This window comes from Crinia signifera, chromosome 9, assembly GCF_055691185.1.
Source record: "Crinia signifera chromosome 9, ASM5569118v1, whole genome shotgun sequence".
In the NCBI taxonomy this organism is placed as follows: Eukaryota; Metazoa; Chordata; class Amphibia; order Anura; family Myobatrachidae; genus Crinia; species Crinia signifera.
The window spans coordinates 38,138,450-38,154,368 of NC_139225.1; the positions used below are offsets into that span (position 1 = coordinate 38,138,450).

The following is a 15,919-nucleotide window of genomic DNA, read 5'->3' on the forward strand; positions in this document are numbered from 1 at the left end:
AAAGGGCCTCCCTTCCCTCCCATTACAATGCCATTTGGTGGATGGGGTGGGGGGGGGGGGGGCAGAATGAGTGAATGAGACAAATAGGGTGTTGGGAAAGGAAAGAGAGAGAGAGAGACAAAAAGGAAGAAAATATGAGAGAGTGTCAAGGAAAGACAGGTAGTGAGAGAGAGAGAGAGAGAGGGTGTCAGGTAAAGAGAGAAAGAATCAGAGTGAAAGAGAGTATCATAGGGAGAGATAAGGGAGATAGAGAGAGGGTGTCAGGAAGTGAGATGGTGTTGGAGAGAAAGGGGGAGAGATGGAGAGAGAGAGATAGAGTGTCAGGGAGAGGTATTATGATAGAGAGAGAGAGTGTCAGGGAAGAGAAAGGGGGAGAGATAATGGGAGAGAGAGAGGTGTGTCAGAGAGAAAGGGGAATGTCAGGGAGTGTCACAACATTCAGTTATTGTATTGTTTTTTACCTGGTTTGTGGCTTCTCCTGTCTGTTCAGCCTGCTCCATGCTGCAAGGAAAGTCTGTGTGGCCTGAGCTTGCTAATTACAGCACCTGGAGGAGTCCTTGCTGCTGACAGCTCTGTATAGTTGAACTGTGCTGTGAGATCTGAGCTCAGCTAATTAGTTACACCTGGGTAACTCTCCTGCAGGAGAGTTCAGTGTAAACTGAGCATGCTCAGCCCATTGATTAGTTCACCTGTGGGTTCCCTGTGCTTCCTATAAAGGGCAGCCTCTGGGAGACAGAAGCTGCCAGAGTATAGGTTCACACCAGCTCCAGCGTTCCAGTGCCTTGTACTATTCCAGACTTCTGATAATTGCATCTGACCTCGGCTTGTTCCTGACCATTCTCCTGCCTGATCCTCGTGTACCGTACCCAGTGTTTACCAGTGTATGATTCCGGCTATTCTCCTGACTATTCTCCTGCCTGCTCCTTGTGTACTACATCCGTGACATCCAGTGTATGACCTTGGCTAGTTCTGTTACCATTCTCCTGCCTGCTCCCTGTGTGCTGCATTCCTTGGTATCGTATCTGCTCACCTGTTACTGATCCGGCTTGACGACCACGCTCCATATTCCACAAGCTACCACCACTCATACGGGGAACCTGACCAGGGGGCCGCGACCGACGTGTCGGGTGCCGCAGAAGCCCATATCCCGCTTGGAGGGGTCACTGGCAGAAAACCCCCGGCACGGTTAGACTCCGCGCCCCTGTGTCAGGTCTAGCCAATCCCCGAGTGGTGGTGCACCCCAAGTTTGTGATAGAATACTCTGGCCCAACTGGAATATGGATGCTGTTAGTGGCATGTCTCATAAGGAACTCCTGGAACACCTTCTGGTCCGGGTTGACAAGCAAGGACAGCACCAAGCTCTGATTATGCAAAGCTTGCAAACTCTGCAGCAGCAATTGGACCTCGCTTCACCTTCTCCAACACCAGTGTTTTCTGATCCGGAGTTCATCAGGGTGCCTCGCCTGCTAATACAGCAGTTACAGGAGCTGCTGTCTAACGTCCTCACCCTTGTCACCAAACTGCTCGGCGAGTCTACTGTGGGCTTGGTGTCTGCAAGACCCTCAGATTCCACTCCGGGTACCCCATTGGCAAATACATCTGTGCCCTTAAAGGACAAGTACGTGAGTCGGCCTCGTCCTCAGTTGTCAGGTGAGGAACGCCAGCGACGCAGGTCCTTAAATTTATGTTTTTATTGTGGAGGCCAGGACCATTTGATTGGGGATTGCTCCCTCCGAGAGGCCAGGAATAAGGTTATTGCTTCTGTGCCCACTCAGGAAGAGTTGCATGGCTATCACTGGGGTCCAAGAACTAAAATCTTTTTACCTAAAAGCAGTAAATTTTCGGTCAAACCGCAAGAAGCGAACCCGAGTGTCAAGTTCCGAGAGGGGAGTCCGGGTGTCCAACCCCAAGAGGGGGCCCCATCCGTCCAACCCCAGAAGGGGGTTCTGTTAGTCCAGCCCAAGGAGGGGCTTCCGATTATTGTGCTCCAGGAGGAGCTTCCTAGTGTCTTGCCCAAGGAAGGGCTTCCTAGTGTCTTGCCCGAAGAGGGGCATCAAAGTTTTTCACTCCAAGTGGACTCTCACAGTGTCGAGTTCCGAGAGGGGTCTCAGAATGGCGAGCCCCAAGAAGGGGTACAGAGTCTTTTTCCTCAGAAGGGGTCTCGGAGGGTAATTTCCCAAGAGGGTTCTCAAATTCTCAAGCCGCAGAACGGGGTTCAGAGTGTCGTGCACCAGGAGGGGTCTCAGACTGTCAGACTCCAAGCAGGGTCTCAGAGCATTGCGCCCCAGGAGGGTTTCCCGAGCACTGCACCCCAAGAGGGGTCTCTGAAAGTGGTACCCCAAAAAGGGCCTCTGAGTACACTACCCCAAGAGGAATCTCCGAGAGTTGCACCCCAAAAGGATCCTCTGGTAGCCACACCCCAGGAAGGGTCTCTGAGTGTGGCTTCCCAGGTTGGGCCACTGAGCACTTTGCCTCAAGAAGGGGCTTCCGTCACCCCAGGTGGGGGTTCCGAGTCCGTCACCCCAGGTGGGGGTTCCGAGTCAATCGCCCCAGAAGGGGGTTCCGAGTCAATCGCCCCAGAAGGGGGTTCCGAGTCAATCGCCCCAGAAGGGGGTTCCGAGTCAATCGCCCCAGAAGGGGGCTCCGAGTCCGTCACCCCAAGTAGGGGTTCCGAGTCCGTCACCCCAAGTGGGGGTTCCGAGTCCGTCACCCCAGGTGGGGGTTCCGAGTCCGTCACCCCAGGTGGGGGTTCCGAGTCCGTCACCCCAGGTGGGGGTTCCGAGTCCGTCACCCCAGGTGGGGGTTCCGAGTCCGTCACCCCAGGTGGGGGTTCCGAGTCCGTCACCCCAGGTGGGGGTTCCGAGTCCGTCACCCCAGGTGGGGGTTCCGAGTCATTTACCCCAGGTGGGGGTTCTGAGTCATTTACCCCAGGTGGGGGTTCCGAGTCACTCACCCCAGGTGGGGGTTCCAGGTCTGTCACTCCTGGTGGAGATCCATCTGCCCTTGCCTCCGGGCATGAGGACCCATCTGCCCTTGCCTCCGGGCATGAGGACTTGTGTGTCGTGGCCTCCGGGCCAGTCTCTGTGGCCTCCGGGCCTGCCTCTGTGGCCTCCAGGTCCACTTCCATGGCCTCCGGGCCTGTCTTCGGGGCCTCCGGGCCAGTCTCCACAGCCTCCGGGCCAGTCTCCACAGTCTCCACAGCCTCCGGGCCAGTCTCCACAGCCTCCGGGCCTACCTCCGTGGTCTCCGGGTCCGCTTCCTTGTCCTCCGGGCCTTCCTCCGTGGCCTCCGAGCCTGTCTCCATTGCCTCCATGGTCTCCAGGTGTGCATCCGTTGCCTCCGGGCCTGTCTCCATTACCTCTGCGGTCTCCAGGTCTGCTTCCATGACCCCTGGGCCTAAACATATCAGCCAAGAAAAAATTTCTAGAGTACCGATGCCTACTGTACTGGACATCCATAAGGCTTCAGCAGTGCCTCAAGTTCAAGAGACGTCCATTGTGTCTAAGGTCCCACCAGGGTTGGCTCGTACACAAAAGCCAGCTGAAGAGTCTTCTGAAGATATTTGTTTTGATGGGAACCTTGCCCATTATCAGGCTTTATCGGATCACTACTTAGATGCCATGAATCATGATCCATCTTCCAGTGTCAATATGGCAAATATTGTAAGATTTATGATCTTATCCTTCCGGGGAGAAGCACTAAAATGGGTCAATCCACTTGTTGAAGCCAATGATCCTCGACTGCAAGATCTGATATCATTCTCCAGGGCTGTGATCGAGAAATTTGAATCTAAGACTCCTTCATCCTCCCTGGCTAAAAGTCTGCCTATGCCTCTTCAAAACCATGGGTCATCTAGACGGCATACCGAGAGTACTAGAGCTTCTGCAAAAAATTTTTTTCCAAAATCTGAATCGAAGAACTCAATAGTTAGGGGCATCCGTGTCGGCTCTTTAGCACTTCATGGTCTCAAAGAATCATCCGCTAAAAAATCTTTGATTTGCACCCCAGAACTAGACTCCAACTCAGATTATGATTCTGAACACGATGCTGCTCCTTTTTTGGGTGGTCTAGTGTTGGCCAGAGCCCACTTTGAAGAGCCAGAGGTGTCACCAGCCTTGAAGGGATCTAAGTGTTCTTCTAAGAAAAAGAAGAAGCACCACAGGCGACCTTGAAAGTATCCATGTGGGGTGTTCGGAGCCCACCCCTAGAGGGGAGGGTAATGTCACAACATTCAGTTATTGTATTGTTTTTTACCTGGTTTGTGGCTTCTCCTGTCTGTTCAGCCTGCTCCATGCTGCAAGGAAAGTCTGTGTGGCCTGAGCTTGCTAATTACAGCACCTGGAGGAGTCCTTGCTGCTGACAGCTCTGTATAGTTGAACTGTGCTGTGAGATCTGAGCTCAGCTAATTAGTTACACCTGGGTAACTCTCCTGCAGGAGAGTTCAGTGTAAACTGAGCATGCTCAGCCCATTGATTAGTTCACCTGTGGGTTCCCTGTGCTTCCTATAAAGGGCAGCCTCTGGGAGACAGAAGCTGCCAGAGTATAGGTTCACACCAGCTCCAGCGTTCCAGTGCCTTGTACTATTCCAGACTTCTGATAATTGCATCTGACCTCGGCTTGTTCCTGACCATTCTCCTGCCTGATCCTCGTGTACCGTACCCAGTGTTTACCAGTGTATGATTCCGGCTATTCTCCTGACTATTCTCCTGCCTGCTCCTTGTGTACTACATCCGTGACATCCAGTGTATGACCTTGGCTAGTTCTGTTACCATTCTCCTGCCTGCTCCCTGTGTGCTGCATTCCTTGGTATCGTATCTGCTCACCTGTTACTGATCCGGCTTGACGACCACGCTCCATATTCCACAAGCTACCACCACTCATACGGGGAACCTGACCAGGGGGCCGCGACCGACGTGTCGGGTGCCGCAGAAGCCCATATCCCGCTTGGAGGGGTCACTGGCAGAAAACCCCCGGCACGGTTAGACTCCGCGCCCCTGTATCAGGTCTAGCCAATCCCCGAGTGGTGGTGCACCCCAAGTTTGTGATAGGGAGAAAGTGGGGAAAAGAGAATGAGAGAGAGAGAGAGGGTGTTAGCTAGAGAAGAGAGAGAGACATTACCATGTATCGACTGTCAGAGAAAGATGGAAAGTGTGGAGATATAGGTGGAGAGGAGAGAAATAGAGAAGAAAGATGGAGCAGGGGAGATGAAAATAGGAAATGGAGAGGTTGGAGAGAGGACTCAGGGAGAGGAGGTCCGGTGAGGTGGAGGAGGGGGAGAGAGGGGAGAGGAAAGGAGGAGGAGGGAGGGAGGGAAGCAGAGGAGGGGAGAAAGGAGAGTGGAGGAATAGAGAAGAGGGGGAGCAGAGGAGTGGAGGAAGAGCAGAGAGGAGGGTAGAGCATGAGAGGGAGCAGAGGAAAAGGGGAGAGAATGAGGGGGAGAAAAGGAGAGGATGCTGGGGAGAGGAGGTGAGATGGAGCAGAGGAAGGAGACTGAAAGAAGGGGAGCAGTGGAGGGGGCTGGAGGAGAGGCTATGGAGGAGAGGTGAGGTGGAGCAGAGGAGGGGAAGCTGAGGAGCAGAGGAGAGGGAAAGCAGAGAAGAGGGAGCAGAGGAGATGGGAGAGGAGAGGGGGAGCAGAGGAGAGCAGGAAGAGCAGAGAAGAGGGGGGGGAATGATGAAAAGGAGCAGCTAAGAGGGAGAGAGGATGAGGGGAGCAAAAGGAGAGGTTGAGAGGATGAGGGGGAAGAAGAGGAGAGGCTGCAGGGGAGAGGAGGTGAGGTGGAGCAGAGGAGGGTGAGTGAAGGAGGAGCGGAGAAGGGAGAGCAGGGTTTTTAAATAGTTGTGACAGCAGGTGTCCCCAGCTCCCTCTCTCCAGCGCCGGGTCTGCCCCTCTTCCTCTGCGGGTACCTGGTCTCTTCCGCCTGCTCATGGCTCCGGATCTGTGCAGCAACGCAGGGTCCCCAGCTCCCACTCTCCAGGGCCAGGTCTGCTTCTCTCCCTCAGTCGGTACCTGGCTTCTTCCTCCTTCTCATAGCGCTAGATCTCTGCTGCTGCAGCAGCGCAGGGTCCCCAGCTCCCGCTCTCCAGTCTGCTCCTCGATCTCAATGCGTGCCTGGTCTCCACCACCTCCAGTTTGCATGGCCCCTCCCAGTCGCCCTCAAGGTTCCCGCAATATGGCACACAATATTAACAATAAAAAAAATATATTCTAAATGACCCCCCCCCCCCCACCCCCTAAAACCAGCCACAGGCTCTGCTTATACCTCTGACCCTATGGAGACAGCAGGCCGGGGGCGAGATGCGGTGGCAGCGCACGGGACGGCCAGCCCCTGCACACCACCGCCTAGTGGCTGCATGACGTCATGCTCTCTGAGCCTTAAGGGGCCCCGAGGCAGGGTTATTATTGGCTGACACGGGTTGGCGCCGTGCTAATTGCCGCGCTTGGGAAGCAGTGTGACCGCGGGTTCGAGGCCCACCCCCGCGCCTCATGCGACAGGAAGCCGCCATCATACCATCATCGCCGCTACACTGCGTAATGAGTCCTAGTGATGGGCCCTGAACCTCTGCCTCCCGGGTGCACCTTTTGTTACTGATACTGACTATAAAGGAAATGTTGGGTTTAGGGTTTAGTTCCTCCTTGCCGAAAGGACCGCAGGTTGATGCCCTTCATCGTTTTTTATTTTGTATCTTAATTTAGGTTTGGAGTAGGCTATTTTCTTTCATTTTTTTTCCATTGTAATATGTGTCTGTATGTTTTAATAAAGGTTGAAACCTTCTTGCGTCTTATTCAAAATTACTGTGTGTGTTTGCGTCTCTGTTTATGTATATATAATCTGTCTTGACGGTATTCTGCACTCTAGATTTTTGTAGTAGATTACTATCACAAGTCTTACAGAATAAAAGCACTGTGCATACAATGCACTTCACTGGCTAACAGGTAACATTGTTGCATTTTAGTTATATAATACTTTCACTTCAGACCAATTTGTAGCATGTGTCTTATTGGGTTAGTAACAAGATCACCACTGTGTGGGAACTGTTAAATATGATAGTGTTGTGAAACCGCAACTGGTATATTATCAATTCATATAATTGGAAATAACGGATAGGTATTTTATGTATGTCTGCTCACCACCTATATTTAATACACCTTATTCTATTTGTGAGTCACTACTGTTCTCTTCAGGGGCGGATCCAGAAAAAAATGACAGGGGGGGGGGGGGAGGGGGCATCTTGGCAGGGGAGAAGAGGGAGGAGCTATTTTGCATGTGCAGGAAAAATGGGGATGGCCTTGCAATAGGAAATAGGTGATGGGGAGGCAGTGAATGACGTAAAGAATGATGAAGAGACAGAGGCATTACTAATGCTTTTTGGGCCCCATAATAAAATCTTGAAAGGGCCTCCCTTCCCTCCCATTACAATGCCATTTGGTGGATGGGGTGGGGGGGGGGAGGGGGGGGGAGGGGGGGGGGGCAGAAGGAGTGAATGAGACAAATAGGGTGTTGGGAAAGGAAAGAGAGAGAGAGAGAGAGACAAAAAGGAAGATAAAATGAGAGAGTGTCAAGGAAAGACAGGTAGTGAGATAGAGAGAGAGGGTGTCAGGTAAAGAGAGAAAGAATCAGAGTGAAAGAGAGTATCATGGGGAGAGATAAGGGAGATAGAGAGAGGGTGTCAGGAAGTGAGATGGTGTTGGAGAGAAAGGGGGAGAGATGGAGAGAGAGAGATAGAGTGTCAGGGAGAGGTATTATGATAGAGAGAGAGTGTCAGGGAAGAGAAAGGGGGAGAGATAATGGGAGAGAGAGGTGTGTCAGAGAGAAAGGGGAATGTCAGGGAGAAAGTGGGGAAAAGAGAATTAGAGAGAGAGAGGGTGTTAGCTAGAGAAGAGTGAGAGACATTACCATGTATCGACTGTCAGAGAAAGATGGAAAGTGTGGAGATATAGGTGGAGAGGAGAGAAATAGAGAAGAAAGATGGAGCAGGGGAGAGGAAAATATGAAATGGAGATGTTGGAGAGAGGACTAAGGGAGAGGAGGTGCGGTGAGGTGGAAGAGGGGGAAGAGGTAAGGAGGAGGAGAGGAGGGAGGGAAGCAGAGGAGTGGAGAAAGGAGAGTGGAGGAATAGAGGAGAGAGGGAGCAGAGGAGTGGAGGAAGAGCAGAGAGGAGGATAGAACATGAGGGGCAGAAAAGGAGAGGATGCTGGGAGAGGAGGTGAGATGGAGCGGAGGAAGGGGAGCAGAGGAAGGAGACTGAAAGAAGGGGAGCAGTGGAGGGGGCTTGAGGAGAGGCTATGGAGGAGAGGTGAGGTGGAGCAGAGGAGGGGAAGCTGAGGAGCAGAGGGGAGGGAAAGCAGAGAAGAGGGAGCAGAGGAGGTGAGAGAGGAGAGGGGGAGCAGAGGAGAGCAGGAAGAGCAGAGAAGAGGGGGGAGGGAACGATGAGATGGAGCAGAAAAGAGGGAGAGAGGATGAGGGGAGCAAAAGGAGTGGTTGAGAGGATGAGGGGGAAGAAGAGGAGAGGCTGCAGGGGAGAGGAGGTGAGGTGGAGCAGAGGAGGGTGAGTGAAGGAGGAGCGGAGAAGGGAGAGCAGGGTTTTTAAATAGTTGTGACAGCAGGTGTCCCTCCTAATCTGCTCTGTATCACCCTCTCATCTCCGCTGCACTCTCCCCATGCAGGATCTCCTCTGCTCTGTCCCCAGCGTGGATCTCCTCACCATCAGTATAGGGTCCCCAGCTACCACTCCCCAATGCCGTGTCTGCTCCTCTCAGACCCCAGGCGCCTAGTCTCTTCCTCCAGCTCTTGGCGCCTGATATCTGCAGCAGCAACGCGGGGTCCCCAGCTCCCTCTCTCCAGCGCCGGGTATGCCCCTCTTCCTCTGCGGTTACCTGATCTCTTCCGCCTGCTCATGGCTCCGGATCTGTGCAGCAACCCAGGGTCCCCAGCTTCCACTCTCCAGCGCCAGGTCTGCTCCTCTCCCTCAGTCGGTACCTGGCTTCTTCCTCCTTCTCATAGCGCTAGATCTCTGCTGCTGCAGCAGCGCAGGGTCCCCAGCTCCTGCTCTCCAGTCTGCTCCTCGATCTCCCTGCGTGCCTGGTCTCCACCACCTCCAGTTTGCATGGCCCCTCACAGTCGCCCTCATGGTTCCCGCAATATGGCACACAATATTAACAATAAAAAAAAAAATTCTAAACGACCCCCCCCCCCCCTAAAACCAGCCACAGGCTCTGCTTATACCTCTGACCCAATGGAGACAGCAGGCCGGGGGCGAGATGCGGTGGCAGCGCACGGGACGGCCAGCCCCTGCACACCACCGCCTAGTGGCTGCATGACGTCATGCTCTCTGAGCCGTAAGGGGTCCCGAGGCAGGGTTATTATTGGCTGACACGGGTTGGCGCCGTGCTAAGTGCCGCGCTTGGGAAGCAGTGTGACCGCGGGTTCGAGGCCCACCCCCACGCCTCATGCGACAGGAAGCCGCCATCATACCATCATCACCGCTACACTGCGTAATGAGTCCTAGTGATGGGCCCTGAACCTCTGCCTCCCGGGTGCACTTTTTGTTACTGATACTGACTATAAAGGAAACTAGGTGATTCATCGCGCCCTCCGGGCGCTCTTCACACCGTCGTGAGGGGCTTCGCCCCATTAGAAGTATAAATATGTGAGTGTGAGATGTAGTGTAATTGTGTCTGAATAATGTGCGTGAAGTGCATTTGAGTGAGAGCCTAATTGTTTTTAAATGAAAGTGCTTAGAATTGCAAAGGGGGGTGTAGTATGTGATAGTGTTATGAAGAATTTTTTTTTTCTGAAATTTTACTTTATGTAGTTGTTGGATATATGTATTTGAATAGAATTATTTTGTATAAAGAGTTTGAGAACAGGTTGTGTTGTGTAAAGCTTTGCTTGTAAACATTGTCCAAATTTAGGAAAGAGCTCTCATATAAATAAGGTTAGTAAACTTACATTTTGTAGTACTTCGACATGTTACATTTGGAAAACTTCTTGGAAAACCACATTTTTGGTAAATTGTCTATTGTTAGAAAGGAGTTGTCCTTGTTCATCATTGGGGGTAATGTGGACTTTAACTTGATTTGGTTGTCTTGATCTTGATAAAGCCACGTAAAGTTGTCCATGTGAGAAGACTGAAGTTTGCAGATGAATTCCAACGTGATTGAATGTTTGTCCTTGGGATTTGTTAATAGTGATTGCATAGGCTGGAATGATTGGAAATTGGCGTCGTTTGAGGATAAATGGCAATGTGGTATCTGTTGGAGCCAAATCAATGCGAGGAATAAAGACAATGTCACCTTTGTTGCAATCGGATATAATTTTTGTAGTTATGAAGTGAGTGGCTAAGTTTTCAATAATTAATCGTGTCCCATTACACAATCCTTTTTTGGGGTTAAGGTTGCGAAGTAGCATGACAATAACTCCCTTTTTTAACAGTAGGATATGTGGAGGCATTCCAGAAGGAGTTTGCTCATGTAGAAATTCCAGGGGGAAGTTTAAAGTGTCGTTGGGGTCTTCACTTACGACAGAGTCAGCGCTGTAATAAATTTGTGGAATTCCAGGTATTAATCCAATAATGTTGCGATTCATTTCAAGTGTGTGGGCATTTGTTGGAGCCAGAATTACTCTTTTGGAAAGTTCTTCGACTGACATAGTTTGTACATTGTTAAAAATGGTACTAATGAGATTGTCTGTAGTTAGCATATGTTGTGGGATTTCAATGATATTTGTTAGTGATATTTCTGGTATTGGTGGTACAGTTCCCATTCCAACTTGTAAAAGCCATGTATTATGTTCTAGTTGTCCTTCACTGCGCATGTTTGTAGTGAGAGTTAGATGCCTGAAATGTTGCCATAGGTGACTGGCTTTTATGCAGCATTCCATGATATCCGTTTGTGTTCCTCTTGGCACAACAGGAAGTGTCTGTCTAAAATCACCTCCTAATACAATCATTTTGTTTCCAAATGGTTTGTTATTGTTCATAATTTCCTGTAGAAGTTTGTCAATGCATCGAAGACCATGTTTGGGGAGCATAGTTATTTCATCAATGAGAATGACAACAGCTTGCCGTAATAGTTCTGCTTCTGGGGACGTTAGTCTCATGCAAGAAACGGATGTATCAAGTAGTGGGACAGGTAGCTTAAATCCACTGTGAACAGTGCGTCCACCTTTGAGTAAAGTAGCTGCAATTCCTGTGGTAGCAAACGGTAATATAATGTTACCTTGACCTCGTATATATGCAATGAGCGTAGTGTACAGGAATGTTTTGCCGGAACCTCCTGGCCCATCAACATAAAAGCAATGGCTGTGAGTGTATTCATTTTGTACTGCCATGACTATGGTGTTGAAAGCAGCTAACTGCTGATTGTTAAGCATTGCAATGTTGTGATTTGCTAAAATTTGTTCTTCAAGGACATTATATGCTTGTTCTTGTGGTGCATTTCCGGTGGGAATTGGCAAGCCAAGCAGTGCACATGACAATCCATGTTGTTGTAAAATGGAGTTAATGTGGTGGAGTGCTTTGCTTTGGGCTATGTGTTGGGTAGTATTGTGTTGAAAGTCAAGAGTGAATTGAATAAGGTGATCTTCCCACAACCTAAGTGGTTCAGCAGGCTGACAAAAGCAACATATGTAGGCGAACATTTCTCGTAACTGTTTTGGCATAATGTATGTGGCTGCATCTGTTAAAGAGTTATGCCATTCGTTATCTGATGCAAGAAGTCCATGTGCTAAAGCAGCAGCTTTAAAGGTTTCACAAACAACACCATTGACAGTTTTCAATGCTTGGAAACTGATAGCCCCAGGAACATGTAGCAGTAACATGCGAAGGTAAAAGCGCTCTTCATTTTTTATACTAACGGTAAACATGCGTGCAACAATTTTGTCTCCACCGCGTTTTCTGGGTTGCCAATTGCCATGTGTGAAAACATAGTAATGTGGGATTTCAGAGTACAGCCATTGCTGTGCATTGGGTGTATTTGCATTGAGGTAAAACCATGCTTCAAGTTTGGTTTGTGTAGATTGTGCAGCACAAAGAGCTTTTTTTTCTTGACCTTGTTCAAATATGATTGTTTGCTGGTTGGGGAGATGTATTGGAAGTCTGATGACTGTGTGAGAGCGATCATGCATTAATGATTCTCGTAGTCGCCAAATAGCTTCTGGTGGGCTTACATAGCGACAGTCAATAAAATTAGTTATTTCATTGTAGTGAAGTTCTGCTTCGCCATTTGGTGTAATGGCCACATTAGCACAATCAAAACCTTTAAATATGTATTTGTATACAGTATGTACTTAATAGCTGTGAGTGATGTGCATACTTCCACGTTGATGTGAGCATTGTATTTGAGTGATAAGTACGGATTGTACGGTACGACATTTTGGTTTGACATAAGGAAACCTCTAACTTGTACTTGTTCGCCAGGTCGACGTTGGTAAAGAGGATAGGCATTACTGTTTAAAGTGGTTTCAGTAATGAATGGCTTGGGAAAAAGCTTAGAACATTTTCCATCTTTCATGCAGGGTGCACGTGGATATTGTGTGCCGCATGGACCATGTAGCATACATCGTGTGATAATGTTGCGTAAGACAGGATTGTCTTTTGATGGAATTTCGGCAGACACTAACTGATTGATTTTGTAAACTGTGTTAATTTTGTCCTCTGGTCGCAGTGTAAGAAGTATGTGTGCATGTGGTAGTCCCCTTTTTTGGAATTCAATGGTATATACAAAAGCTTTGGCCTGGCCAAACACAGCATGCTTTGTTATATCATTGATGAGAGAATGTAGCTTAATTTGAAAAACACGTGCTACCAAGTCTGGTCGATCTGAAGTCTGTTCTCCGGGTCGTAAGTTGTCTTTTATTTCCGTCCAAGTTGGATTAGCAGTGAAGGTAACAAAAACATCTGGAGCTCCCCACTTAGAAAAAATAGACATTGCGTCACAGCAACGCTCTCGCATGTGTCTTGGTGATCCTTCAAAAGTTGAGGGCAAAATAACAGGCACACCAGGTTGCATGTTACAATTATCAGCCATGTTTGCAAGGTGATCTGCAAGTCCCTGATACTGTTCAGCTCGTAAACGTTTTTGATTAAGACGAATGTAATTTAATCGATTCGCTTCAACTTGAAGGTATGAATCGACTAACCACTGTTGAGTTAATTTGCCAGCAGACATGATGGGGCTGAATTCGTGACGAATTGCTGTTAAGGCGGCCTTGTACTGTAACATGGAAACATTTTTGTTAACTGGATTAAGTTTAGCTGTATTGTATGACTGACATTGCCAATTTGGTTGCCATCCCGGTTCACCATAGGGAAAAAGAAGTGCATATGTCATTGGATCCATGTTTGGGCTTAAAATATTTAAATGGATAAATGGTTGGTTTGGATTGTCTGGGTTTTTGGGATATATGCGGATGTCTCGTTTGAATGGTGGCTCACCATCTTCATTGACAAAGATCATAGCTACTTCGTTGGATGTTGGTGTGTTGTATCGTCTTGAATCTGATTGTCGATCACGTTTTAGCGCCATGCTTATGACTGGAATGGTTTCTCCTTTTTCAGCGGCAATTATCATTTGTTGATTTTCAACTTGCCGCGTTAGGTGATAGCTTTGGGCAAGTCGATTGTGTTGTCGAAAGAATCGATCAATTTGGTCCATGATATTGTGGCGACAATCCTGATTGGCTGCATGAAGTTCGCGAACGTTGGCTGCTTGTGTGCTGCCAAGAACGTATAGTTGAGCAAACTTTGGAGATTCATTATTGATGGGTTGTAGGTGTGAAGTACGATGATATGTTTGGCCTTGGACTTTAAAAACATATGGTCCGTTACCTGGCAAAGGAACAATGTTGGCTCCCATAGATGCAAAGGAAAGAGCACTATTGTACGATCGAATTTTGTCTTTGAAATGAAGGTAATCCGGGCAAAGTGGGTTGGATAGTAGGTTGGTTAAAAAGTCTGGATAGTGTAACTCCTGTCCATGAATGTCTTGTGGCTTTGGTAATTTAACTTTTCCTTTTTGGCAACAGTGAGTAAATTTACCATCAGATGGTCGCTCAGCTATAAAATTCAAAGATCCACAAAACTGGCACATAATGTTAAATGGGCCGCAAGTATGTGGTGTTACTTGTTGTTCATTAAACATATGTAAATTTGTGGGTGTTGCAGTATTTAGTGTGTGCAGTTGACAGGTGTCTTTGTCAGTATGTAACTGTGTTGTAGTATTAGTTAATGACGTATTGGAATTGGATGCAAGTGGATGAATATGTGTTGTAACATTGTGTTTTGGTTTGCAAACTGTTAAATTGTCTGATGTAAGTAAATGTTGAGGACATAGTGCATTGTTAATTTGAGGTAGTTGCTGTTGACACGATGTTTGTGGAGTAAGTGTATGTTGGTGACATTCTGAATGCACGGCCTTTTGAAGTAGATTTGTTTCTTTATGTATACCTTGGTCTATGGGTTGTTGCGCTTGTGCATTAACGTTTGGAGGCATTTGAAGTAGTTGAGAAGTATTTTTGGTGCGTTTAAGTTTTTTTGAAAGAGCCTTAGCATTTCTAATTTTGTTTAGCGACTCTTGGCTTTGCCTAGATAACCATCTGGCTTGCCTTTCTGCATTTTTTGTTTTTGTAGTAGTTGTTGGTGATGTATTTAGATCGTATGCAAGTTGAAGATTAATTGGTGTTAAATCTTGGTTTGGTGTTGAAATTGGTAGATGTTCTGTTGGAAGTAAATGTTGTTGACATTGTACAATGATAATCTGTGGCAGTTGCTGTTGTAGCGTTGTTTGTTGAGTAATTGTGTGAGGCTGACACTCTGGATGGACCGTTTGTTCAATAGTGTTTTTTTCCTCGGCTTGCCGTTGGAGTATGGGTTGCTGCGCTTGTGGATTGACGATTTCAGGCACTTGACTTTCATCTAATGTTTTTTGTGTGCGTTTTCGTCTCTTTGAAAGAGCATTAGCAGCTCTAATTTTGTTTCGCGACTCTTGGCTTTGCTTAGCTAACCATCTTGCTTTGTATTCTGCTTTTTTTGTTTTGGTAGTTGTTGTTGGTGATGTCTTTAGTTCGCATGTAAGTTGTTGAATATTTTGTTGTAATTCTGGGTTAGGTTTGGAAACTGGGAGATGTAGTGTTGGAAGAAAATCTTGGTGACATTGTACACTGATAATCTGAGGTAGTTGCTGTTGTAGCGTTGTTTGTGGAGTAAGTGTATGTGGCTGACACTTTGGATGCACCATTTGTTCAATGGTTTTTTTTTCCTTGGTTTGCCGTTGGAGTATGGGTTGCTGCGCTTGTGCAGTGACGATTTTTGCCACTTGACTTGTTTCCAATGTTTTTTGTGTGCGTTTTAGTTTCATTGAAAGAGCATTAGCAGTTCTAATTTTGTTTCGCGACTCTTGGCTTTGCCTAGATAACCATCTTGCTTGGCGTTCTGCATTTTTTGTTTTGGTAGTAGTTGTTGTTGATGTATTTAGATAGCATGTCCGTTTTGGAATATGTGTTGGTAAATGTTGGTTGGGTTGAGAAAGTTGTAGATTTTGTGATTGAAGTAAATCTCGGTGACATTGTACATTGATAACTGGAGGTAGTTGCTGTTGTAGCGTTGTTTGTTCAGTAAGTGTACATGGCTGACACTTTGGATGCACTTGTTTTTCAATGGAGGCTATTTCATCTGTTAGGCATTGGTCTTTGCATTGCTGCGCTTCTGCATTGATGATTTCCGCCTCTTGACTTTGCTTCAATGTTTGTTGTGTGCGTTTTCTTTGCATTGTTAGAGCGTTAGCAGCTTCAATCTTTTGTCTGGACTCTTGGCTTTGCTTAGCTAACCATGTTGCTTGGCGTTGTGCATTTTGTTGTTTTTTTTGTAATAGAGGCTGTTTTTGGGAGTCCATAGTGATGTGTTTCTTCCCTTAAAAAGTC

General features: G+C 47.9%; 1 protein-coding gene across 1 annotated transcript; it reads right to left on the reverse strand.

Moving 5' to 3' along the window:
• Nucleotides 1-9,973: 9,973 nt before the first annotated feature.
• LOC146036843 (uncharacterized) lies at nucleotides 9,974-13,656 on the reverse strand. Its single transcript, XM_083160707.1, is given in 2 exon segments — nucleotides 9,974-12,277; nucleotides 12,280-13,656. Coding segments are annotated over 2 exon segments (3,681 nt in total).
• Between the last annotated feature and the right edge of the window lie 2,263 nt (nucleotides 13,657-15,919).